General features: G+C 38.6%; 1 protein-coding gene across 3 annotated transcripts in view; it reads left to right on the forward strand.

Annotated features, from left to right (window-relative positions):
• The window catches only part of EML4 (EMAP like 4), a 169384-nt gene that overhangs the window by 138604 nt on the left and 5032 nt on the right, over window positions 1-25748 (forward strand). For all 3 annotated transcript variants that reach the window (XM_069800243.1, XM_069800242.1, XM_069800241.1), the window contains exons 12-22: window positions 1948-2043; window positions 4170-4304; window positions 4533-4668; window positions 6493-6644; window positions 8183-8308; window positions 8428-8559; window positions 9182-9249; window positions 15485-15573; window positions 16791-16888; window positions 21472-21559; window positions 22825-22923. In XM_069800243.1, coding sequence (XP_069656344.1) covers window positions 1948-2043; window positions 4170-4304; window positions 4533-4668; window positions 6493-6644; window positions 8183-8308; window positions 8428-8559; window positions 9182-9249; window positions 15485-15573; window positions 16791-16888; window positions 21472-21559; window positions 22825-22923 — 1219 coding nt within the window. The remainder of the gene's footprint in view (window positions 1-1947; window positions 2044-4169; window positions 4305-4532; window positions 4669-6492; window positions 6645-8182; window positions 8309-8427; window positions 8560-9181; window positions 9250-15484; window positions 15574-16790; window positions 16889-21471; window positions 21560-22824; window positions 22924-25748) is intronic.

Below are 25748 nucleotides of genomic sequence, written 5' to 3' on the forward strand. Positions count from 1 at the left end.
TGTCTTGTGCTATTTTTTTCCCCAAGGAATAATTTGTTCAATTTGTGCCTCTACTTTTACACGGGAAAAAAAAAATAGAAGTCTTGTTACTGGGCCCACAGAATTTGTCAGAAAAATCAGTAGCAAACAGAGATGTGCTACTTGGCATTGATAAAGTTCTCATTTCAGAATCGGCAATGAGTTTATTTTTTTGTAAAATATGTGTATATTTTAATCTTTAACCTGCCTTTGTATTTTTGCCAAAGCACTGAGACATATCAGACCTGCTGAAAACTTAGACTGTGATTCTTGCATCCCAGCAAGAAAAATTAATGTGTGTAAAAAAAAAAAAAAAAAAAAAATGCACAAAAAGAATGTCTACTGTATTTTGCTAATAGAGGAAGAGATTCACAGGACAGCTGAGGTGGGAAGAGATGTCTGGAGATCACCTCATCCACCATCCTGCTCACAGCAGGCTCAGCCAGAGCAGGCTGCTCAGGGCTGTGTCCAGCTGGCTTCTGAGTATCTCCAAGGATGGAGACTCAATGGTGTCGCTGGGCAACCTGTTGAAAAGAAATGCTTATGCTATCTTGCTGCAGTTTCACTTAACACTGAAATGTTGCTATGTTAGTTACATCTAGGTTTTGTCTTTCAGTAAATAAGATAATTTTTATGGTGGGTTTTTTTTACACAAATAAGGGGTAGCATAAATAAAATAATGTGAAAGGAGTACTGTCATTCCTGTCACTCTAACAAACCAGTAAAACTTTTGAACTGAGGTACGTTGGTTTTTTTCTAAGGTGAATAAACACATTCCAACAAAACAAACAAGCAAAAAACACAGGAATTTTTGAGGACTAGATTTTAGTTTTTATTAGTTCTGGTTTGCAGCTGAAACTGATTTTGATACCTTATTACAGTCTTATATGATTCCTCACTAGACAGAAACAGTGAATGTGCAGTATCTAGAACTGTGTTTTTAGCACATAATTTCATTAAGCCACACAAGAGCTGTGTATATCACCAATGCTGTCTTCAGGGTTTCTTTCCACTTAATAATTGACATGTATATTTGCATATTACTGCTCATAATAGTATTTGGGAATAAAAATTTCAGCCACCTCTGTTTTCATAATTTGTTAGAGAATGCGGTTGAGCTGCAAGAATCAACTTTAAAATAAATAAGGCTTCCTCCAAATCTTTCTACACATGTCCTTGAAACAACTGGTTTGTGCAAGTATGTGTTGCTGTGAATAAGTATGTTTTTGTTCTAAGATTTTCTGTCTGCTCTTCTGATTCCATATAGCCATATTTAACATTTTGTTGTAAAATTGTTCAGAATAAGCCATTTTAGTAATTTAATACTATAGATGCCAGTCTTTTTGCTCTGTAAGCATAATTTTATTCAGAAAGTGTTATTTTTGCTGCGGTTTTACCAACGACATGATGAAACTGCTGGTACTTAATGCTCCATGTGGAACAAATTAGATGTGCTTACAAAATTTGATAATGTAAAGTTGTGTGTATGTGATGGTGACATTTAAGAAAAAAACAAAAGTGGAGCTATGTGTCTGCTTCCGAGACCTGAGGAAAAACAAAATATTTCCAGAATAAAAAAAGGGAGAAACCTCTTTGCTACTAGCATGATATTGCAAACAAGAAAGCAAAAAAAAAGACAACAACAACAAAAACAAACTAGAAGAGAGAGACTTGGTAAGATACTTTTAAAGGTTTCCTAGAATCAGTATTTGAAGCATGGTCATTTTTTGTGAGATTATGAAAAAATCTATGTCTGTCTTTAAGAGAAAAGGAAAATACCAGATATTTGGAGTTTATAATTACTTTAAATGGACTTGATTAATTTATATTTGTACCTTTGTGGTTTTTTAAAATACTACTACCCTGCCCTGTTTCTAAATGGGGTGTGATAGTACTTTGTCAGCACTTCTTTTTTTCTTTTTCCTTTAGGATTCTGGTAGTCATTTGTGTGTAATTGATGACTCTAATGAGCATATGCTTACTGTGTGGGATTGGCAGAGGAAATCAAAAATAGCAGAAATAAAGGTAATTATTGCACAAATTAATATTCTGAAATACAGGTGGTTTTATTCCCATAAATAAAACAGTTTGAGACACACACATTTGATTGTACTTGGAAACTGCAACTGTAATACCACTGGCTTGTATAAGGATACAAAAGAAATGTATTCTTAACTTTGATACTGGAAGGTTTTTGCATATTGGAGTGCTTATAATTACATTTTACGTATCCTTGAGAGCCAGTGCAAATAAAGCAATTCTCTAATATTTTCCTAATTTAAAAAAAAAAATAAATCCTGGGAACTTTAAGAAACTGAAGTGGTGATTCAGTCTGTAGTTGTTTATTAAAAAAAAAAAAAAGTAGTTTTAGTCATCACTTATTTTCATTTTTGCCTGAATCAAGTTCCAGGCACAGATTCTCCATACATGTTTCTTTTCTCATTTGAAGTCCATTAGTACTTTTGTAGATTGCAATCTTGTCTGCTTTCCTGTTTTTTTCGTAACCTCCTAAATTTCTTATTGATGAGAAGCATTCAGAGGTGCGCTCAATGTTCGTGTAAAGTTGATTCCACTGGAAACACCAAATCCAATAACAACTTGCTATTGAAGTCCATATTTTGAGACATCTTGATTTGCATTATACAATATCAAGCAAGGAGATACTACACGGATGTGGAACTGTGTATTTTTTAATTTTTTTTTTAATCATGAGTCAGCAAGAGGAATACAGGCATGTATGTCTATATGATTACAAACTTGGAATTTCAGATAACAAAATCAGGTTGGTTTGACCCATTTTCTTCAAATTATGTTGACCAATACTAATTATGTTCTATTCTGTAAGTTTTAGTGTAATTCTATGTCAGTATTTTCATTTCCTTGCTGATATTTAATGTGAAGTTATTTGGCATGTGTCTTGTATTTCCCTTTTTATTGACGTTATGTTTTGACTGTTTTCACTCTCCAAGGAGTTCCTTGGTGATTCAGAATTGGCTGAAAACAATTTGGCAGGGACAGCTTGCCCTTCAGTACTTACTCATGTGTAGGACTTGATCTTGCAGTATCTTAAGCAGCTTCCACAATAGGTGGTGTGAGCAGAGTTTCATCCCTTGAGCTAGGGTGCAAAACAGAAGCCTTTTCTCAGCTGAACTCCATTACATTTTTCAGTCCTTAGTTTCCATAGGATTTGTGGATATCGCAAATCCACTCATGTGGAGGAAGCTGTGTGTGAGAAGCATAATTCAATAAATATGGCCATCAACAAAAAAGTTAAACTTAAGAAGGTTGTTTTCCTAAAGTGAGCCAAAAATGGTGAAGTGGGAAAGGGTGCCGATTCAGCAGCACTTTTATGGATACCCCTTTAAAGCATGGGCTTAAATCCCATTGAAATGCATTGATGCATTTACTTAAGTGTTTTGTAGAGTCCTTGCCTCCAGGAGATTGTCTTCAAAGACAGTTTGGTTGAATGTACATTAGAATTTAGATAAATGACCAGTCAGTTTGTTATGTTTGTAAAATCTATTGGTAAAGGATGAAATACTCACTGAGGTGTTAGTAATTCAGTAACAGTATATACAGCCAGTAAAAATACAACGGTGGGACACTGTGTTTCAGAGTTTTGAGTTATGCAGGCTTCTGTTTTTCTTTGTGAGGAGGAGAGGAGAGGAAGAAAGAACCCAAAAGAATTTTTATGGAATTTCAGAAAGAGAATGATGGATGTAATCCTGCTGTTACCATTGTCTCACTTGCCTCTGTCAGAGCTTTGTTATCCAGAATACCAAACTAGTCTGTGTAAAAAAATAAGCAGGGTGTCTTTTATACATCATTCACGTTCCATGGCAGAAATTTTAGCTGTTTCAGAGGGCAGAAGCTTTTAAGATTTAAAAAGCAAATGTAAAACCCTGACTTTTCTACTGAAGTTTTATAAAGATCTCTTACGAATGTAGAAAATCCATACATATAAAGTGATATGTGCAGTCATTCAGACAGTTGATTTAGCACGGAACACATACAGATTTTTTCAAGCATACAATGAGCTGTCTAGTTCCTCATATCTCTGTTCTGAAACCTGGGATCTTAACATGTGTTTTTAGTAGTTAATGTCTGAATAATGCCCATCTGAATAAATATTATTTCTGTTATTATTTCAGACTACAAATGAAGTTGTTCTTGCTGTAGAATTCCATCCAACTGATGCAAATACCATAATAACATGTGGCAAATCTCATATATTTTTCTGGACCTGGAGTGGCAATTCATTATCAAGGAAGCAAGGGATATTTGGGGTAAGAATGTCTTGATGTCAGGTCAGTTTTAAGTCAGTGGAATGATCTGCTCACACTTTCTATAAATTTGCTTCGTTGTTACCATGTACTGTTTGAGCAGAGGTGTAAACAAACAAAAAAGGTTAAATTCTGCTTATGTGTATGCAGGGTGTATGGGTATGGATACGTTATGCTAATTATGTAGAGAGTACAAGTAATTATCCCTTTCTTTTGCTTGCTTTGTTTCAGAAATATGAAAAACCCAAATTTGTTCAGTGTTTGGCTTTTTTGGGAAATGGTGATGTGCTCACTGGAGACTCAGGTGGGATAATACTTATATGGGGCAAAACTACTGTAGAATCTACTCCAGGAAAAGGACCTAAAGGTAGGATACATTCACAGTTAATCGCAGATTTTAGATAGTCTATAGAAGACAAACGTAAAGCATTGCATTAGAAAAGGAATAGGGAAACAGGCCTGACTAAGGGTGTACACTTCCTGTTACTAACAGGTGTACTAAACTCCTTCAAGTGTCATGAATTTGCTGACTTAAGAGCAGTCTAGAGGTTCTAAATAATTAATGAGACTGTGCCTGAAATGAATGAAAACTACTTTATCTAAAGGGTTTGCATTTAAAAACAGGTACAGTTAATTAGCTCTCCTTTCATCCTGATATTTGAAAAAGGCTGTAGGATAAGTTTGAGGATTCCACAGGCTACCTCTGCCTCTTAAGGCTTCCATTGTACCATGCTTAGTCTCAGAGAAATACCATTAAGTGTTGAAGCTGATGTTAATGGGACTTGCATGTGAAGGAAAAATATAATGCATAGTTGTACCAATTATGCAAATAAGAGTATCTGGTTTAGCAGATAAGTCTTGGCTGTAAAATATACTTTAAAACCCATCTTATTTGAAATTTGGGTTAAACTTACACTTTAGGGCAAAGCTTTTGTAAAAAAGAAAGGAGAATTATTTGCTACCCTACATATGCAGACCTGGCACAGTTGAGCCCTAAGGTAACTTATAAATTCAAGGATAATTTGTTTTACTTGGCAGCTTTTCAAACACTCTGGTTTAAATGGGTATGCCAGGAAAACATTCATGTAAAAAGTAAATTTTTAACCGTAAGTATGTTTTTGTAGGTAAATCTTTTTCTTGTCTTTCAAGCTAACTGCAGTGGAAAAATAACATATTATCTGATGTTTTAATTTTGAAGTTCTTGTGCAAAAAATAACCGTTCCTGAGTATAATCTTAAAAGATGTCAAATAGAACATTTATTTACATTGCCTTAATTAAATATGGGATCTTTTAGTTGGTTTATCACATTAGATTGGTCACAGGACTTGATCTCATACCGTTTTTCACAGTGTGAGAGCATGCTGACTTGAACTGACTTGAGCCATACGCAAAGTCAGCGAAGTTGAGCTGGTATTTATTTGGGTGGTGTTTTAGGCTTTTTCTGTGATTGCTATTTGGAAATATGCAAGTCGCAAAGCACCAGAATCTTGCTTTTTTTTTAAATATACTTTCCTACAGCAGTTCTTTTGACATGAAGTCCCAATTAGGATGCAAAAGGCTTCCTTTGCTACCTTTGTTGTTTAATTTTCTCACCTCTCTTTTGTTCTTCCTAGTGTTTTCCTTTGGGTAGGCTACTGTATTGATAGATGCCAAATGCTGCTTACACTATTTTTAAGTGAGGCAACATCCAGCACTAGATGTTAAGTTCATGCATCCTGGAAACTTTGCTATAAATAATTTGCTTTTTATTCCTATAAGACTATAGACAAGAAATCTTTGAGTTTCTTATAAGAAAGTAACTTTAATTGTTTTCAAATAATTACTTGCTAAATGTTTATTGACTAAACGACAGTTTCTCTTGCAGCTGGAAAGACTGTGTTCCCTTGGATAGCAGAGAAATGAAAGCATTTTGCAAATAATTGTTTTTCTTGCCTTCACAAGTTGTAGGACAATCAATCTCAAAAAATTCTCTTCAGAAAGGCAGGCCCTTTGTTTTATCTTTTTATCCTGCAAGAAAACACTACCACCTTGTGTTTGCAATACTGATGCGATATTAATAGCCTGACAGTCCAAATGTAATTATTTATTATACACTGTTACTTTATTCTTCTGTCAAAAGGCATAGCTTCTTGTAAACCCCAGGTGAAAAAACAAGTAGTGTTCTGTATTATTTTCTTTTTGTGCATGTAGGAGTATATCAGATAAGCAGACAAATCAAAGCTCACGATGGCAGTGTGTTCACACTCTGTCAACTGAGGAATGGGATGCTACTAACTGGAGGTGGGAAAGACCGAAAGATCATCCTCTGGGATCATGATTTGAATCCTGAAAGGGAAATTGAGGTAAGAAAGCAATAGTGACAGGGGAATTGCCTTGAGCAAGGTATTGACTAGCAAGACAGAGCCCTCCTCACCCTTTGGAGGATCGGTAGTTAGGATGATAGAATGTCTTCTGGTTGCTGTCTTTTTAAGTGGATGACAATGTTTTATTATAAAGTGTTTAAATTTTCAGCCTGTAATGAGCCTATATGAGGCCTCAGTTCTCCTCTTTTAAGTTCAACAGAAATTATAAGGTTTTTCTTTCCTCCAAGCCCTTCCTTGGTTTCTTTTATTTGTCACTTTTTTGAGGATATTGTTTAGTATCACCTGTGTTTTTGTTAAGTTTGCCTGTCTGGAGAAAGACAATGTTGCCAAGATTTGGGGGTTTTAATAGAACTTTTGACATAAGGCAAACAATCGGTGGGATATTTATGGGTATTCTGTAAGAATTAATGATTAATAAGCTATGTTGAGGAACTTCTTTTAACTTTATCCTAAAACAAGTGTTTAGTGAATATGTATGTGTCTGTGATTTGGCTATATGGCAATGCTAGGTAAATGGGGATGAACTGGAAAAAAATTGTACATTATGGATTTTAAAATACTCCCTCCCCCCCGACAATAAGATGACCTCTTGAATTAATGTGTTCTTCTTAAACAGTTGTTCTAATAATGGTTCACTCCACTTACCTAGTGTCCATTTATAGCATCATTTTTTGCTTATCACATATGTTTAGTTCCGTCTAGAGTTTACTACCTTGAATCTAATATTTATCTTTAGAAAACATATCTTCAGAGTAACTAAGCATTGACTATTATATACAACTCTTAGGCTTAAGTAACACACTCTATTCGTATCAGTGTCTCTGTTGGCCTTTTGTTAATGTTATGTTGAAGCTGATTTCTTACGTTGAGAAATATTACCAGAGCCCTGACAGACATCTTTCTGAATGATTGCATTCATTTTCTATCTTGTGTGGCTGATATTAGTGTATTTTCTAAAGGTAAATCATTTAGAATACCAAACAAATGCACACTGTAAAACAAACCAGTCTATTAGAATTCAAGCATGCAATAAACAAACTCAATAAAATTTGGGGTCATTGCTGACATAAGGCATGTGAACGTTTACTTAAGGCTAATCACGAAGCATTTACTGTGGGCTACAGGATTTTCCTTATTTTTCACAATGTGTTTTGAAAAATAAACAGTAACTGTGTATTATTGCTATCCTTATAAGATGAGTTGTAAGGTTGTGGAGTGCATTCGTTTAGTGTATTTGGCACTTAAAAATCCATGTAATTTAATTTGTAATTTTTTCTACTGTGACTTATTAAAATGGCATAATTGTGATTGTTTTGGAGTGAGATCGTCTTGTATACTGAACAAATAAACGAGGTAGGTTTTGGGTCAAGTCCTGATCTACTGTATACATGATTAGATTATTCTTTTTACTGGGAGAACTGCAGTTCTGGTACTGTCTTTGTGCGCTATTTGTGGCCTTCAAAAATAAGCACCTATCAAGATGCGTGACGTGGTTTTACAGATGTTTCTTTTCCTAGGTTCCTGACCAGTATGGAACAATCAGAGCAGTAGCGGAAGGAAAAGCAGATCAATTTTTAGTGGGTACTTCACGAAACTTTGTTTTGCGGGGAACATTTAACGATGGTTTCCTAGTAGAGGTACAGGTGAGCACAACTTTTTTTTAAGCTATAACCCAAAAATGGTTTGGATTTCCCTGCTGGTGTGTTATTTTAAGAGAGTCTTTATTTTATTCATTGTTAAATCATATGTGTTTTCTTTCCAGGGACATACAGATGAACTCTGGGGACTGGCATCCCATCCTTTCAAAGACTTATTTTTAACATGTGCCCAAGATAGGCAAGTTTGTATGTGGAACTCTGTGGACCACACACTGGAATGGACCAGGCTGCTAGATGTATGTCAACCCTTTAATGTTAAATACAAAGCTGGAAAATAAGAAAAAGCATTAGTTTTCTGCAACACCCTTGTCCCATCTGATTGCAGGAGAAACAAAAATCCTGTAGTTACGGCTTTAAAAACAGCTATTTGGAAGCTTTGCTAAACTTAACCAGGCTCATCAGACATTGTACAGACTGTAATCTGGTTACCATTGTCTGATGCCATTCTGACAATTCAAGTTGTATAAAACTTAGTCCTTCCTTCTTGTTACAGTTTAACTTTTTACCCAATCATTCAAACAATCTGAAGAGGGTATCATACAGTTGTGCAAGGTTTGGCTTTAGATGTCCTTCCTTACTGTCCTTGTTTGTGTCATATTTTGGCTAGTTCTGTCCTAATACCCAAGCAAAAGTATCTTTTTACACAGAAGTTTAGGCTTTTTACTTTCAATGTCATGTAGTGCATGTCACTGATAGATTAAAAGAAAATCTTTCTGAGGGTTTTAAGCATGCTGCTAACTGATTGGTTTTTCCCGTGTCAGTTCACCTCAGACTTTTAGGGTAGCTTTGGTATAAGGAGAGGTGTTTGACCATAAGGAAGCAGGCGGGTGAATGATGTGTCTGTGCCTCTCTGTTCAGGAACCAGGGCACTGTGCTGACTTCCATCCCAGCGGAGCAGTGGTTGCGATAGGAACGCACTCGGGCAGGTAAACACCTTTCAACTGCATTGTGACGATTGTGATGATTGAAAGTTTAAAGGAGACAATTTGATACTATGTATCTTATCTATTGGAATTTATTTGCTTTTTATTCTTTTTGCTTGAGGTTACGTAGCCTAAAAAGCTTGGGGGAAGGGGATGGATCTTTCTTACATGGGTTAGATGAAGACAGAAGGATTGACTGTTGTTAGGCTGTTCTGGTTTTTTAACTACTCTTTCATGAAAGCCCAGATCTTGATTTTTTTTTTTTTTTTTTTTTAACTCGTTTTTTTGCAGGGGCTTCCATGAGCACTCCTTTTTGGCTTTACCAAGTATCATTTATTTTAATACTGTGTGTGTATGTTACATTAGTTAATAAGACAGGTACAGTACAGATCTTCCTCTTTCCCAAATCAAACAGACTTGCAATCTTTTAAATTGACATGGAGAGGCAAGTGAACAGGCTAGTATTTTGATTTTTATGTAAGACAGAGTTCGACATGGCACATTGCTGCAATGAAGTCCTATTGAGCTGTTCATATTCTTCCTGAAATCATTGTGTATTTGAAAGCTATCAAAACACAAACTGAATCTTTTAACTTGGTGTTTTTCAGTAGTGGAAAAAATTTGGTTTAACTCATAGTGAAACTCTGGCTTGGTATCACCTCCCAAGAAAGGAGTCTCATGCAATGGATTTTTAGCAAGTACCAATTAAAAGAAAAAACAGGATATTCATAGCATTAGGAAGGTGAGAGGAACAGATATTAAATCTGTTAGGATTTTTATTCTGTTTTTCAGTTCTACCTCATGGTTGACAAATAGATAAAATAATGCATAGTGCATGTAAGAAAATGCGGAAATTTTTTTTGTGTTTAATTCGCCTCCTAGAAATTTTTTTTATGTGTAACCTCATGCCTAAAAACCATTTAAAGTTTGGTTTTTAGAAACCTTTGAGCATGTGCAATACCCTTAAACTTTCCTGGAAAAATGAAATGTTAAATACTTCTTAGGGAATTTCCTTTTCCAAGATGAAGATGCAGTCTGCACTTAATTCATTAGGTATAATATCAGGCTAGAAAACCTAGTTTACCTTCCTAAGAAAAATCTTGCTGAGCTCTTGTATATTTGGTTTCCACATTGTACTTTTCCATTTTTTCATCTCTTTCTAATTATAGCATTAAATTGAACAAGTGTTTCTGCTTTCATTAAGCAGAGCAGAAGATACTGGCCTAATAGTACTTGAAATAGGGAAAAGGGAAGAGAAGGTCAGGCTACATTTCTTGAGAGTTATTAGACATTTTTGAAATTATATCAAAGCACAATCAAGGCATATTGAGCAGCCAAAGCATTCAGTCTGTTGTTTGCTTTTGCTTTACTTTTCTTCTTCCTCCCTTCCAGACCATTTAACGTTACTTTTTGAGTTCAGCACTTTTCAGTTTAAATTCTTATTTTTAAATTACTTGAGGCAACCAGTTTATACTATGTTGGATAAGTTTATGATGGCGGCCTTTGGGGTTTTTTGTTTGATTTTTTTACCCTGTTCTTGGAACTAAGCAGTTATATTTTCACCATTATATTTTACTGCATTCTATTGCATGATTCAGTGATAGGCTTGAGATATACAAATGAAACTGAATTTAAATGAGCCCTGGTAAGTGGACAAGTGTACGAGAAATAAATGGAATTGTGAATCAAGATAAACAGACCAGTTTTAAATTTACTGCCTAACCAGTGACATCACACAGTGCTTTCTGTGCCAGATAATCCAGTCCAAGGGATTTATTTCCCAAGGAATGAGGGCTGCATGATATACCTCGATTAACATAGGAGAAAATAATCTCAGACCCATAACAAGTCATTTAATAACTTGATTCATAGCCCAGAATGCTTAAAGCAAATATTAAATGAGTCTAATCTGTTTAGGACTCAATAAGCACAAACCTTGGATGTGTCTATGTGTTGCTGTTCTCGTGCTGCTCTGCTTCCAGTATGGAGGTCAGTAAGACAGAGGTAGGGAATGGAGCATTAAGAAAGTTGGGTTTGATGGTTGAAATTGTGACATCTGAAGAAAAATGAAATTTCTACCTCTCTTCCCATTCTTGTCTGTTGTTTCACAGCGGTGTGTTTTTATCAGGCCAACATGTCACGGTCTTGGTGTGTTTTTCACATACCACTTCCCATGATAAGTATTTCGGTATCATTTCCCTTTTTGGGCTGTCTGGAAACGGTCTGCTGCAGGTTTTGTTACTGCTTCTTTAAATACCTGCTGTGTGCCTGATCATCAGTTGTCTGGGATTAAGCCTGGTTTGGAGAGAACTAATACTTTTTGTGGATCCTGCTGTTTGCTGGAAATGCACAGGTGGAAAACTAAAAAGGGCTGGCAATCAGAAATCCTACCAGAAAAGTGGGTTTTTCAAGGCACTGTACAGATCCTTTTGCCATGCTGCCAGTGGTATTATTTGCAGGGAAGTAGATCTTTCTGTGACTAATCATGTAGACTATCTTGAGTGCTGTGCATATTGAGTATTCAAAAGCCACTAACATTATTAAGAAAACTGAAGGCTAAAGGACAAGACCAGCATAAGCCAGAGCCACAAGGAGGTAAATCAGTCAATAGAGCTATTGATCATTATACTAGTTCAGCATCTGCTGTGGTATTAAGATGAAGAAGCCTAAATATCCCAGGGAACCAGTCTTGTAAGATGGGTTGGTTTGTTCACCCTGATTAATGCCTTGCAGGTTCAACATTCAGTATTACCTAAACATGGGAATTGCAAGTGTAAGTGCAAAAATATATTACTACTATGGAATACCATTTCCCTGGTGATTTAATCAGAAAAGATCTACATTCACAAATGTGAATTATCAATAATAAATGTCTGTCATGGGTCAGAATTTGTTTTCCAAAAGAGAGTAGTTTAAGGGGTTTTGTTTCTAAGCATGTTTTTTTATATTGGTTATTAGTGTTTTTTTAAAGCAAAGGAATGGGAAGACAAGAAACAGATGAAAAGGGCAAAAGTTTTGTCTTGTTTACGTGAACTCACAAACAAGTTAAGCATGTTATCTTCAGTAATAATTGGGAGAAAAATTAATAAAAATCAGAGAAAGTGAAAGAACCACTATCTTACAGCTGGGATACCATTCATCCATTTATTTCATCTGATCTACAGATCAGAAGTTCACTTGGCAGCCAAGCTTTGCATTTCACAGCTCTTAGGATTTCTTCAGGGTCAGCTGCCATTTGCATGTTGCATACCTGGGTCTTGGAAGGAAGATCGGAAACACAGTCTTAAGGTGGACCCCAGCTGTTTGCGAGAAGGGCTTCTGTGGGGCATGCTGATGAACCACTGTAGCTGCTAAACTGAAGACACATTTCATGGAGAAGGGCTTTTTTGCTGGCAGTTGCAGTGTTTGCCATGGCATTGGGAGAGCTTGGAAGATTGAAGAGAGCACGTCTCATTACAATTCGTGGAAGCATCAAGAAACAGCTGAACTAGATGTGACCAGTGCTTCCTTTCTTAAATTATTATCAAAATTGTCACGGTGCACTGACTCTTTCAAAGGTCAGCTAAGATTGCTGCTAGTATGTCCTCTGCAGAAGAATTTTTTGAGAAGGACTGGTGTCACAAAATGCTGTCTCCTAATGCCAGATGAAGTTCAGTGTGCACTCTTAAAAGCAGCAGCAGTTTTGCATTGTGTTTGATACCAAACAATACCACCTCTGTGCTTTCAGTAAAATAGGGGGGCATTGAATGTTTTTCTGGTTGCATTTTAGGCTTTGGGTATTTTTCATTTTACATACTATTAACTGGAGGATTACCTGGTTCAGGTAACAGCCTCAAAGGACCAACCTAAAGAGCCAGTGTCAGGACCAGCATCAAGAGGCATGTCCTTGTGGCAGAAGCCGCCCTGCCCTGCCCTGCCCTGGTTGTGTATTTTGGGACACGGAGGGTTCAGCTCTCCCCTTGGCTGTCTAGCAGAAGCGCTGTGCAGCATGGGCACCTGCAGGAGGGCATGGGAAGGGGGTACTTACCCGCTTTGTGGAAGAAAGCTTGCTTTTGGCTGTTACTGTGCTGATCATCAGGTTTTATATCCAGGCACTGCAATTACGCTGCTCAGAATAAACAAACAGGTATCATGCTGTGTCGTCTTGCTAGATAAATAGATTTTACAGTATACTGCCTAAGTTTTCTGGTAAAGCAAAAAGTCTTCCTATCTCCTGTTTCGCTGGCTGTGCACAAGAGGTGTGTTGCCCACCTGGGCTGAAGCAGTGAGGAGCCTCCAGCCTGTGCTGGATTCAGGAAGACACAAAATGAGAATGAGACAGTGGGGCATTGGCCTTCAGACCAGCTTCTTGTGTTGCTTGAAAACCAGATGATTTCAACTCAGTGATGCCTCCATGTGTGTTCTTCACCATTCTGTTGTTGTCCCATCAGGATGTACTTTTAGAGCAGTTTTGCTGTCATGGTGGAGTGATTGTTTTTCTTTCTGTGGTGGCACAATGGCATAGGTACCCTCTCTCTTCACCCCTGCCAAACCCTTTTGTGGTTTTGGTTGTTGGGGTTTTTTTTAAATTTATTTTTGTTTGTTCTTTAATATCCACACCCACCCTTCTCAGGGTTATCACCCCGGTAACATCTTAGTGAAGCATTTGGCAGGGCCAAAGGGGGGCACAGTTTGAACTAAATAGCAGAATAGGAACTTGTAACTCCTAATGTGTTCAGAGAACCAGCAAAGCTTCAGTGTGTAGATTGGAAATCAAAAGTCCACTTTCAGCAGAGCATTACAGAAGAGAAACCGGGAGCATGGTTTCTACTGCTGTCCAATGCAAACATATTAGCTGTTTTCCACTGGTTGCATCTGTCTTGCACAGAGATTATTCAGCAGTCCATGGCATGTGGGGCTGGGGGCAGGGGGGGTTGTGTGTATGTCGTTTCATTTCTTTCATGTGGTTCTCTAACCACAAGCTGGTTTTAAGCCGTTGGACCAGGTCACTTTCCAGATACCTAGCTACTGGACACTGGATCAGCATGAGCTGGAATCTGATCTCCATCCATAGAAAGCAGCGATATACGCTGTTGTTCCTGGAGTTTATTTTAGGTCATATAAGTTTGTTATGAAATAAATGGTCCTAGCTTTAGCACTGTTCCACTGAGTTCACTATGAGACAGCGGGTGGAATTGCCTTACTTGTTTTCCCAGTGTGTGAGCTCACTGTTTGCCACTAGGGATGGAAACCTGGCTGTGGCATATGCACACGGTTGTGAGATCAGAAGTTTGGAGCAAAGACATTAAATTCTGTGTACAGCTTTAATGTATTTAGCCATGTTGACACCTTATGTTTTCATGATACATGTGTATGTATTTATATTTTTATTAGATTTTCATTGTCTTTGTTTTGCTAATGTTCACTGTATTTAGGAGTTAGGTGGGCATCAGAACCACTGCAGAATGCTCAGGTTCTGCTGATCTTGCCTGTCTTGCTGTCAGTGGCCATTTCAGTGTTTAGGCCAGTGAGTTTTTTAAGCTTCTCTGAGCTTTTTACGTGTGCCTCGTAACTAACACTGCAGTTTGAAAGTTATTGTTAAATAATAAAAAATGCAATTAATTACCTTAGTTATAAATTATCCAAGCAGGAAATAAAAAAATAAAATGCTAGGTTACCAACCATCAAATTTTCGTAGATGGTTACGCTTTCTTACTTTGATAAAATTATTCATAGAAATGGAAAGGACTGAGGGGAAAATACTGAATTAGAATAGATTTGTGTTTAAAATGAGTGTGGATATGTTTTCCACTCCCTTCCACTCCCTACTACTTCTATTTTTATTTTTTTAAACTTTGCTTCATACAAATTGAACGATCAGTTTTTATATCAAAGCTGTTCTTCAAAATGGGGAAGAAGTAGTAGATCAAAATTCAGCTGTAGCCTTAAGGCTTCAGGATGATAAGGTGCAGTCATATTAGCTATCTGCTGGCATGTTTATCATCTGGTAGACATTTTGGTGATTACTGCAGTGTTCAAGGGAGGGGGAAAAAATTGGGCTGTATTTCGAATCTTTCATATATTCTTCACTGAAACTTGTATCACTTTGTGAACCAGAAAAGCGTTCCATTAAAAACAGATGTTTGCTGTGCTGCTTTTGAGGCGCTAGTATAAGAAGATGAAGGCAGGCAGTGATTATTGCTCCTTTGCTTGTTTTTTTGTTTAGTGGAAGTGATACTTACTGGAATTCTCTCTGTAGGTGGTTTGTTTTGGATGCAGAAACAAGGGATCTGGTTTCAATACACACTGATGGCAACGAACAGCTCTCAGTGATGCGCTACTCAGTAGGTAGGCAGACTTGTATGTTCAGAATAATTGCAGATAAATGAGATGTCTGTTCTGTTAAACTGTCTTAAACTACTCCCCAGTCACTAGAAAAGGTAGAGCTTTGAAAAAAATCATTTAAGATGCTTAATATATAACTGAATACTTGGTTACAGATTTGTTTGTGTATGCTAAATCTTGGACTTTTTGTAACTGCAAAGTTACAGTCACCTTTCCCAGCCTTTCCTTCATGTTGATCTGTACTGTTACAATAAAAGCTAGCTTTGCTCCCAGAAAAACTAAAAATTCTCAACTAAATAGTTGGCAGGTTAACAGAACAGGCTGTAAAAAGCTTAGTGTTTCAGTAATATTTTAATATACTTCTTAGTTAAATTTCAAGTTTATTAATACAAAACCATAAAACCAAACAGGTCTGTCTGAAAGTCAGAGCTGTTTGCTCAGTATTTGCTATGGGTTTACACGGTGTCCAAGCCAGTATTGAGTCTCCTCTTCAGATGTGACATGACAGACCATCAGAGGCTGAATTCTCTCTGTTAAAACTGGATGGAAGAACACCCTTGTAAATCTGTTTCTTGTTTGCTTTTGGATAACATGCCATGTCAGTGGGCAAAATGTTCGTCTGCTGCTGCCACATCTGCCAAGCGCAGCAATGTATTTCAAAGCACTGATGTTCCTTGACACTTACAGAGGCATTTGATCATGGTTCAGGGCAGCTCTTGTCCATGTCATTGTTTTAAAATGGAGACAACACAGGTTGGAAAACTGCTTGTAATGTTTGAATGCTCCACTCGTCATTTAGACCTTATTTGGCACTGATTTATACACAACTCTACCCCCTGCCCCGCCTCCCCTGCCCCCCCCCCACCCCAGCTAAGCTAACTATAGAGTAAATACTGTTACGCATTTTTTGTGATGCACAAAACTCAAGCCTGCCCGCTGTTGACAGTTTCCAGAAATCCAGTGCAATCTGAGGATTTATACCCTGTCCATTGGACACTTACTTAAAAAAAGCAGAAGTGAAAGAACTTGCCCAAAAACCATGCCCACAAAGTAAACAGATACTGACTGAAAAACAACATAATGTAAACAGTTATATATCCTTAAATACAATTAGTAAGCAGTAGTTTAATCGAGGCCATTGTCTTAGTGATAAATCTGAAATCATTAAAATTTGGAAAACAAATATTCTGTTAATTTATATCAAATATTTTGTATTGTAGATGGCACCTTACTTGCAGTTGGATCCCATGACAACTTTATTTACCTCTACGTAGTAACAGAAAATGGAAGAAAGTATAGCAGATACGGAAAATGCACTGTAAGTTTTGGAGCAAATATAATCAGCAGTTCTTGCATTTTGATGTTATACGTACACCAAGATGTTAAGCAGTGGAACTCTCCGCGCTGATGCTTTTCCTTTTTTAGTTTTGGTTATATGTTTTGTGGGGTTTTTTTCAGCATTTAATTGATTTTAAACTTTGGTCTGATGGGAACTGCAACTGTTAGTGTTAGGTGAACACTTTTGCATTGAATATGGCTAATTTCTCAGAGTATTGACTTTCTTTGAAATGGGAAATTAGCAGTAAGATGGAGAAATGCCTTGTACCTATATGCTGAAACTCTTGGGGAAAATATTACACTTGTGTGGGGGTATTTTCCCCCTATTGGTAAAGCACTCATTGGACCAATATAACATTAGATGGTGGAATTTCTTTAGAATATGTGATTTTGGAGGTTGCAAATATGCACTGTTTTCAGCTGTAATTGTTACTACAAAATTTGGAATTGGGGGATATGTTAACAATAAATTTCTGGCCCAGGGTAGATAAATCTAAGTGTAGCACAAGCAGTGGAGTTTATATTAGTCCTTATATGAGGTTGTCCCAGTGTTTAGTTAGGTGTCTAACATCCTGGCCTTAAGTTCAGCTATCTCTTTAGGTTAGTAGGAATATTTACATAAAGAACATCTGAACCTTAATGGGATTTGCAAATGATATCATAAGAATAGGTTCACATTTGAAATGTGAAATGTTTTTTTTAAGGAGTGCATCCCGTGCTCAAAACACTTTTCATATGTTTGTCACCAATTGCATTTAGTTTTAAAAATAAGAAAACTCCTAAAGCTGCTTTGTTAATTTGAAAATGGGAGGTAAGGGGACCATAAGGCTAACTTGTGGGGGTTTAGGGTTGGGGTTTTTTTTATTATTTCTAAGATTTTTTTTTTTTTTTTTTTTCCCCTACAACCTTTGATGCAAGACTTGCAGTGGAAACTGTTAGGGGGGAAAAAAAACAGGCATTAGCCAGTCCTTTAGTGACATGTATGATGTCTTTGAGAGATTTCTCAATCATTTTTGATTTGGCTGAGGATGCGCCACACTGCTAGCGCATGGGGGTCCAGAGCAGCCTGTGTCCAGCTGCTGCCAGGGGCACAGGGCTGCGGGGGTGGTCAGCAGCTGTGGGTTTGCCCCATACCTACAGTGTGCAGGCTGGCAGGGAGGGCTCGGCGCTGGCATGGGATGCAGCTGGGAGGGAAGGCTGTTGGGTATGCTAGGGACTCCTCAATGGCAGGGTTGCGGTGCAGGGTGGGCCAGGGCATCCTACAGCCCCTAAGTAGGGTGGTGATGGGCTTAGCCGATAGCACAACAGTCATGAGACAAGAAATCAGGTCTGCAGCCTTCCCAGGGAGCTCAGGCAGTGGGGAAAGGGCTGAGCCTACACATAAGTCAGACTGGGAGCCCAGTGGGGCTGGTGGGGATGGCAGCAGATGGCTGCACCTCAGTACAGCATTTTACCCCATCACTTACTTTTTAATCATAAAAGATAAAATCACTCAGAGATGGCTAATCTTAACACACATAATATTTAGCTTGCTATGTACTTCAAGGTCTCTGTGAGCTCTTTGAAGATGTATGAGATCATTTATTTCTGTATGTCATATGTATTATGTATCAGGAGAGAGCATGTTGTAATTTAAACCAGCATCTGTATGTCTGTCTCTCTGCCTTGGCAGGAAAGGGGTTTGTAAAAATAGGGTTGGGAGAAATGAGCATTGTTATACTCCGGCAGAAGCGTTAAGGCTTCAAAGCAGATTTCTGTTAACCATTTTTTTCAGTCCGAGTGACTGTGTGTAGAGGCCAAAATTAGCAACCTGGTTTCTGTCGGGGCTGAGCTCCCCTGACCCTTCCAGCGTGCGCAGAAGGCAGCAGCGTGTTAGCTGACTGGAGTGCGCTGCGAGGCTGCCGATCCGGTTTCATGTGCCCTGCACCTCCCCTCTGCTGCCTGCCAGCATGCTGGCGGGTCGATACCAGCTTGATACTAAGCAGAGAGACACCCAGGCATGCTCGGGACCCGGAGCACTCTCCTGGCCGGTGCTTCGGTGCTGGCACTGCGTCCTTCTGGCGTTCTTGTGTCATTCAGTAGCCTCGAGGATGACCTCCAAGTAGTATGACTCAGTCCTCCTGGTAGTCAACTTCTGGTTGTTTCTTCCAACTTGAATAAATTATTTGAATACTTTCAGAAGGATTTTATCTACTGAACCAGCATCAGCTTGTGCATAAGGGCTGTATGCCCACTGTTACGTTTAAATCCCCTTCCAGTCACGACCAGGCTTTCTGCTGCTGCCAGAGAGGCGAGTCTCTGACCTGTGAATGTGTTTCCACAATGAGAGATGGTGTTGGTTGTGATCAGAAAGAATTTCAGATGAGCTGAAACAACCGTTTCGACTAGTGCAGCTGTTTTTTGAGGGCTCCAGCTATGCAGACAGCAATGTGAAGGTATGGGCTGGGGTATGAACTTCCAGCATGTCAGCAGCTCTATGGTAGCTGGCGCTGTCTCTGTTTGCCTTACATCAGAGATATCTGTTAGCAAAAGAGAAGTGTTCTGCACTTACCGAGGGGGCTGTGGGGTGAAAGCCACTCAGGCAGCCACCCTGAAGTATTTGATCCACTGGACTTAACCTGAAATAATTAGCATGCCAATCCTATAGGCTGTGGGTATTTGTACCCTTGCACCACTTAAATCTGAAACAGATGAACATTGCCAATGAAGGAGAGGGTTTCCATTTAGTTAGATAGTTTTATTAGCCAGTGATAATATGAGTAATTATGTTCATTGTATATAAAGGTACAGAAAAGGAGAGAGTAAAATGTTGCCCTATCAGTGGGCAGCTACCAAAGAAAGATTTTAATAGAAAATGGGATCATCCTATTGAAAATACTATGACAATGTTTTGTTCCAGTTCATCGTTCAGTGATCGCTTGCCTGAAGGGATTTTGCAGCATGGAGCCCCCTGGCCAATTGCTTTGTTCCCTCCCCCACTGCCCCCAGGAATTTTAACAGCTGCCAAATGTCTGGCAGGATTTAGTAAATGACTGACCAATTCTTTTCCATGTTGGAGTTCGTTTGCAGATTTGAAGACTTGGAAAATAAGGGGGGGAGAGAAAATCCTAGCCAACTGCACTTTTTTTTGTTGTTGTTGTTTCCCAAAATACCAAGTTTGCATGTTGATATCGTATATCCCATCCATGACTGCAAAGCAGTTATGTCAATACACAGTTCCTCGGCTTGAGACAGAGACTAGTTCATAAGTAAATAAATCTTAAAGGCTAGCTTTTCTCTAAATATTTTTGCAGTCTCTCACAGAGGACCTGGGGAGAGGAAGACAGACATGGCGTATTTCTACATGTAATTCTGGAAGCAATCAGCACCTCTTAGAGTTCTCTATAGAGGCAGTTGGTGTGGTGGGTGGTGCGGCAGCCAGTGCAGTGCTCCAGCATGGCCCTGGCACGGTGGGTGCAGGCTGGGCCAAGAGACCTTGGGGGGCGCTGAGGGATGCCATCTTCATAATGCCCACTGAGAGAGGGAGGTGAATTGGCATCTGTCAGTCAAGAAAGTGGTGTTTTGTTGCCTGGCAGAATGACTAGGAAGGGGAGAAAATGGATGGTCTTACAAGGGGAAGAGGAGCAGTAAGAAGAAATGGAAGGGTGGAGGAAGAAGAGAGTGACATGGACGTCACTCTTATTAATTTCCTAGCCTTTCCTCTGCAGAGAAATAATTTATTCCTACCTTATACAAATGTGTGGCTTCTCTGGAGCCTCTCACAGCTTTATTATTACTATTATTACTACCAACAAAAAAGTTCGCGCACAGGAAAAATATTCTGACCAGCTGCATTTAGCTTCTCCCTCGAAAACAAAGGTGGGTCTTTAGCCCTCAGTGTGCTCTTGATGGTGATAGCTAAGCAATTGGGCCAAAGTGTTCTGATTCTTATATAGATGACCCTGTGCCTATAGGGAAAACTTGAAGTTGGCATTAACATGCATGCAGTGTAAGAAGCAGAGCAGAAACTTTCAAAAAGCTTACGAGGGTATTCTTGTAACACCAGTCCTTGATCTTGTAGTTTTACATGGTGGTTGTTAACTGAGCTATCCTAAGTTTTTAGGATTAGCAAAGGTTATTCGAATGTGCGTGTGTTTAATGGAAATTATTTTGAATGGATAGAGAAATAAAATAGAGTCCTATCTGTCACTTTTCTGTTGGGATCTAAAAATGATCCTGTGCAAGTTACTTGCCTTTCTCAATCAGTAGAAATGTGAGTTCATCCATATTTTAGCAATGTACCTTCTAGGAATAAATCATTCTGGGGTCTAAGAGGGACATGGTTTACAAGTGAAGAATCCACCATGCAGTGGGAGAGGCGCGATGCCCAGCCTGCATTTGTTTAGCAAGTGTGGCACTGTGGAGTAAGGAGCCTTTAAAGGAGCACAAGTGAATTGCGGCAGACCTGGGGTGGGTGGAGAGGTGCTTTTTTGCTGTTAGCTGTCACATCTGTAGGTGTAACTTCTGCTTGAGTTTGAATTAAAAGTAAGCGTTTCACATTGATGTTACTGCATTCTTCTCCAGGGACATTCCAGCTATATTACACACCTTGACTGGTCCCCGGACAACAAGTATATAATGTCAAACTCAGGAGACTATGAAATACTATACTGTAAGTATGAAATTAGATACACTGGAAACAGAAGTATGTATTAGCTGTCAGAAAATTCAGAAGAGTGTGTTTGATCAGGACTGTACAAAATGCTTACTGACAAAGGAACCAATTTGAACTCGTGTAACCTGATATCTTGATGTTATTCAGAGCTGTGTATTACCTAATGGCAATGCCAAATATAGCTTACTTCTTTACAAGGTCATAAATCAGTTTAACAGCATAGAATTTACAGAACAAGTGGCGCTACCTTTTGATGTTGGCCCAAAGTTCTGTAGATTGAAAATAATATATACAGTTGTCTAATTAGTGTCAACAATACCAGTTGTTTTCAGGGAATAAAATCAGTGGGTCTGTGCCACTGTTCTGCTCTGGGGTTTCTTTCTTTAAACTTTATCTTGGGTGGTGGTGTTGAAAATTAAGCAAAGCAATAATACTACTTTAATGAGTTAGTGGTAATAATGGTTTTGTGTTTGTCTTTTTTTAATATGTGAAAATATGAATTTAATATATAGTGGTTATGTCAAAAGTTCAACTTGCATAGTGCATATCAGTCTGTTTTTAAATACTTTTTTGTATTCTTGTCTTCCTGTAGCTTTAACTAGATCCAAGAGGATTGTAGTTCTGCTCCTGTACAGGCAAGAAGAACCAGCAGTTTAAATATCTGTCACCTTAAAATGTTTTTTCTGCCTGTCACAACTTAGGTTTCAAACCTGGATAGTGCAATATCTCAATCTACCAAAAGGAAATGTTGGTGCTTATAATTGCCTGTATAGGGAAGCAAAGAGCTGTGACCCATTAGTACTGGGCTGGTGTATTGAAAGATGGACAATCTTTCCTTTCCTAGTTGAAAAGCAGTCTAAGGCTCCTCTGGCAATAGTTGCTCACTGTTTTAAAAGCAGAGCTTCCTGAATGATTGCTTGAATTTTAACACATCAGTGAAGCTGGTAGGAAGGAGAAATTATTCTATTATAGACTGTATTAAAGCATTTTGTAGAGTAGGTGGCAGGGGATGCAAGCTGCAGGGAAATGTTTTTGAGGTATGCTGATCTAAAGAGGGAAATGAGAGGTAAATGTGACTCTTAAATACCAAGCGAAGCTTCGAGTATCTGGAATTTGATGAAAGTACTGGTCTGTCTTTGCCTCTATACTGGGATTCCAGATTGGTTTTAAGATATATTTATTTACTGTCTTAGCACCTTCAAAGGGCACATATGTAAATATAATTTTATATGGCATAACTCATCATTCACATTTTTTTACAGGGGACATTCCAAGTGGCTGTAAGCTAATCAGGAATCGTTCTGACTGTAAGGATATAGATTGGACGACATACACTTGTGTGCTAGGCTTCCAGGTGTTTGGTAAGCACCATTTAACTTGCTTTTAAGCTATTCACGCTGTGCTTTTGTGTTTTTATTTTGCTTCAATTTGTCATTAGAAATACAATGTTAATGATTATTGAGGATGGTGCTGAGATGACAGACCAAAGAGACTGACCGCAGTATTTGTTTGTGATACAGAGCATTGGATGCTCTATAGACAACGTAAAATTGATTTCTGTTTCATCTTGAAGTTTGGGATTTGACTTTTCTGCTGTCATTTTAGGCTACCAATTTTGGAGGCACTGAAGCAAAAAGCTGATATTTTAAAGTGCTCGTATGGCACATGTGCGTTCTTCTTTGCTCACCTTGTTTTGGGATAGAAACAAGACTATGTGAGTGTAGGTTACAGTTCATGACTTAAAATCATGACAGCACTTTGATACCTGTAGTCAAAGGTGAATAATATGCACTGCTTCTAAAGAGTTAAAATGCTTTAAAGATTAAACAGATTCTTTACCTAGTAGTTTATTTTTAAAATGTACAGAAAAATTTACAGCGCTGCAGATCTGATTTTAATAGTGCAGTTTGAGACTGTGGCCAAACAGTTCAAAGTGCTTTTGCTGAAGGCAGCTCTGTTGGCCATAAATGAGGAGCCCCTCTGTGAGGGGTTGAAAAGTATGGTTCGGCCTGTCAGTGTTGTAAAACCAAGTTGTGTGAGCAGGATGCTGCATGTCTCACTTCCGCTGAGATTAGATACCTCTGTTCTTCATGTTGTTGGAAACATTAAAAGCAGGTAAATCAGCACTTTCTTTAGAGGTGAGGGTTAGGTCTATAATCTTTTCTTCACAGCTACTAGGAGTTCAACTTTGAATATCAGTTTATATGCAGGGTAGAAAAAAATCAGTTAAGTCTGAGTGCTTCTGTAGCTTCTGACACCTATCCGTGCATATTTTAGGACTGTCATGTGCTTAATGAGCAAGTAGCCTTAATTGATTGCAGTTGATCTGTGGGATAACACTGACCCTGTGTGGCATATTGGTTGGGTGGAGGACATTTGGTGCTTTATAACCAGGCTTGATTTCCTTTGTGGGTACCAAAGATCTGAGGCAGAGCAGGAAAAATAAAGGGGTCAGAGAAGGAAGCTGACTGGTTGATAAACTGCATAAATATTTTTGAGTTGTTTGGAGCTTGAGGTAGGTAGCAGAAATAAACAGGAGCATGCTGTTTCTGGAGCTGAATACTGTTGCTTATTGCTAGTTTGATGAAAATATTGACTCTCATTAGCCTGAGAACTGTGAACTGGGTTGTGTACATGTTTGGTTTTATTCAGTCTGTCTGGGTGAAGTAGAGACTGGATGGCTGTTGCCTCCTGATGCTCTGTGCGTGTAAGCCTAGGCTGACAAGGAATTGGTCCACAGCAGTCATTTCCTCAGTGTCTTTACTACTGCGACTGAAATAATAGTGCAACACAAATGCCTTTTTTAAAATGGAGTATCAGAAGATTCAGGAGATGCTAGAGAAAGTGAAAAGGAAAACTCTGATGCTAATATGATGTCTTTCTCCAGGAGCAATGAAAACACTTTGTAAGGACTGAATATTCCTTCTGGAATAGCCTTGGAGCTGAAGGCATTTTACATTTTATGCAGAGCACTTAAATGTACCAGGAAGGTGGAGGGAGCAGACGGTGGCTCTGTTGCTACTGAACTTCATTTGGTAGTAGAGCAGGCAGGATAAGGGGAGCAGCTCTCTGAATTCCAGCGCTTTCCCAGGAGTGTCCTTTACTCGTGACCTAAGGAGATGAGGTGTGGGAGTGCAGAGTTTGGTTTCACATCTAGACCATTGGCTTTGTCTTTTTAACAGCTGTTGGATAGAAGTGGCTGGGGCCAGGCTGGAGATGAGCAGCTCCCATAATGACTGTTTTGAGAAGCCTTTTTACTTTTTGTTTTTAAAAAGTGGATGTCTGTTGATCCTCTCTGCATTCCCTTTTGGATTAATACAAACTTTAACCACTCTGGGTTAAGTTTAGTTAGTCTCAAAAGCTCTCAAAATCTTCGGTGTGCCAGAGGACCTGGGAATGAAGTAGATAAAGCAGATAATGTGATGTTATTCTGGGGCAGAACAGAATATATTTAAACTTCCTAGCCAAGATTCATCATGCCTTGACTTTATATTGTCTGGTAGTCTGACACCCTTTGCAGAATCTTAAAATTATGGCTAGGTCTCAGACAAAGGCAAGTATTTTCCCATTAAATCAGACACTGCATCTAAGCCAATCTAGCAGATATTTGCTGCCCAAAGGAGAAGTCTGGCTTTGACCTGAGGGTCAGCTGGCTCAGGGATTCAAACAAGCCAGGGGCTGCTCACTTTAATATTCAGGAGAGAGGGTTAAGTTTATGGGATTTGGGCTTTGGGGGTATGTGTTTTACTAATTTAGCTCTGTGGATAGTGTGTCCGTAGGCTCAGGCATTGCACTGTTGTCAGCAGAAGAAAGAGGATAGAAATGCATGGTTCAGATGAGAATAGCATCGCTCCTTTTTGGCAGTTGATATTACTATATTGGCTCAGCACTATCATCAGTCTGCACTCCGAGAACTTGGAAGTCACACTCTCATTTACTGCACATTTCCCACACTTTCATCTGAGCAGATTGTTTTGAGAGGCTTACCACTGGCTAGCAGAATTTATTAAAATTGAAGTGCTGCTGTCGTGCCTAATAACAAAGTCCTATTATTTTCTGTTTTTTGCTGTTTTTACAGTTAAGAACTAAGAATTTGGTCATATTAATGTCTTGTTTATTCCACGTTTGCTTGATGCATCGAAAGCAAATCCTGCTGTCTTACGACAACAGGTTGTCTTGCCTTTTG

This window comes from Haliaeetus albicilla, chromosome 13, assembly GCF_947461875.1.
Source record: "Haliaeetus albicilla chromosome 13, bHalAlb1.1, whole genome shotgun sequence".
NCBI lineage: Eukaryota > Metazoa > Chordata > Aves > Accipitriformes > Accipitridae > Haliaeetus > Haliaeetus albicilla.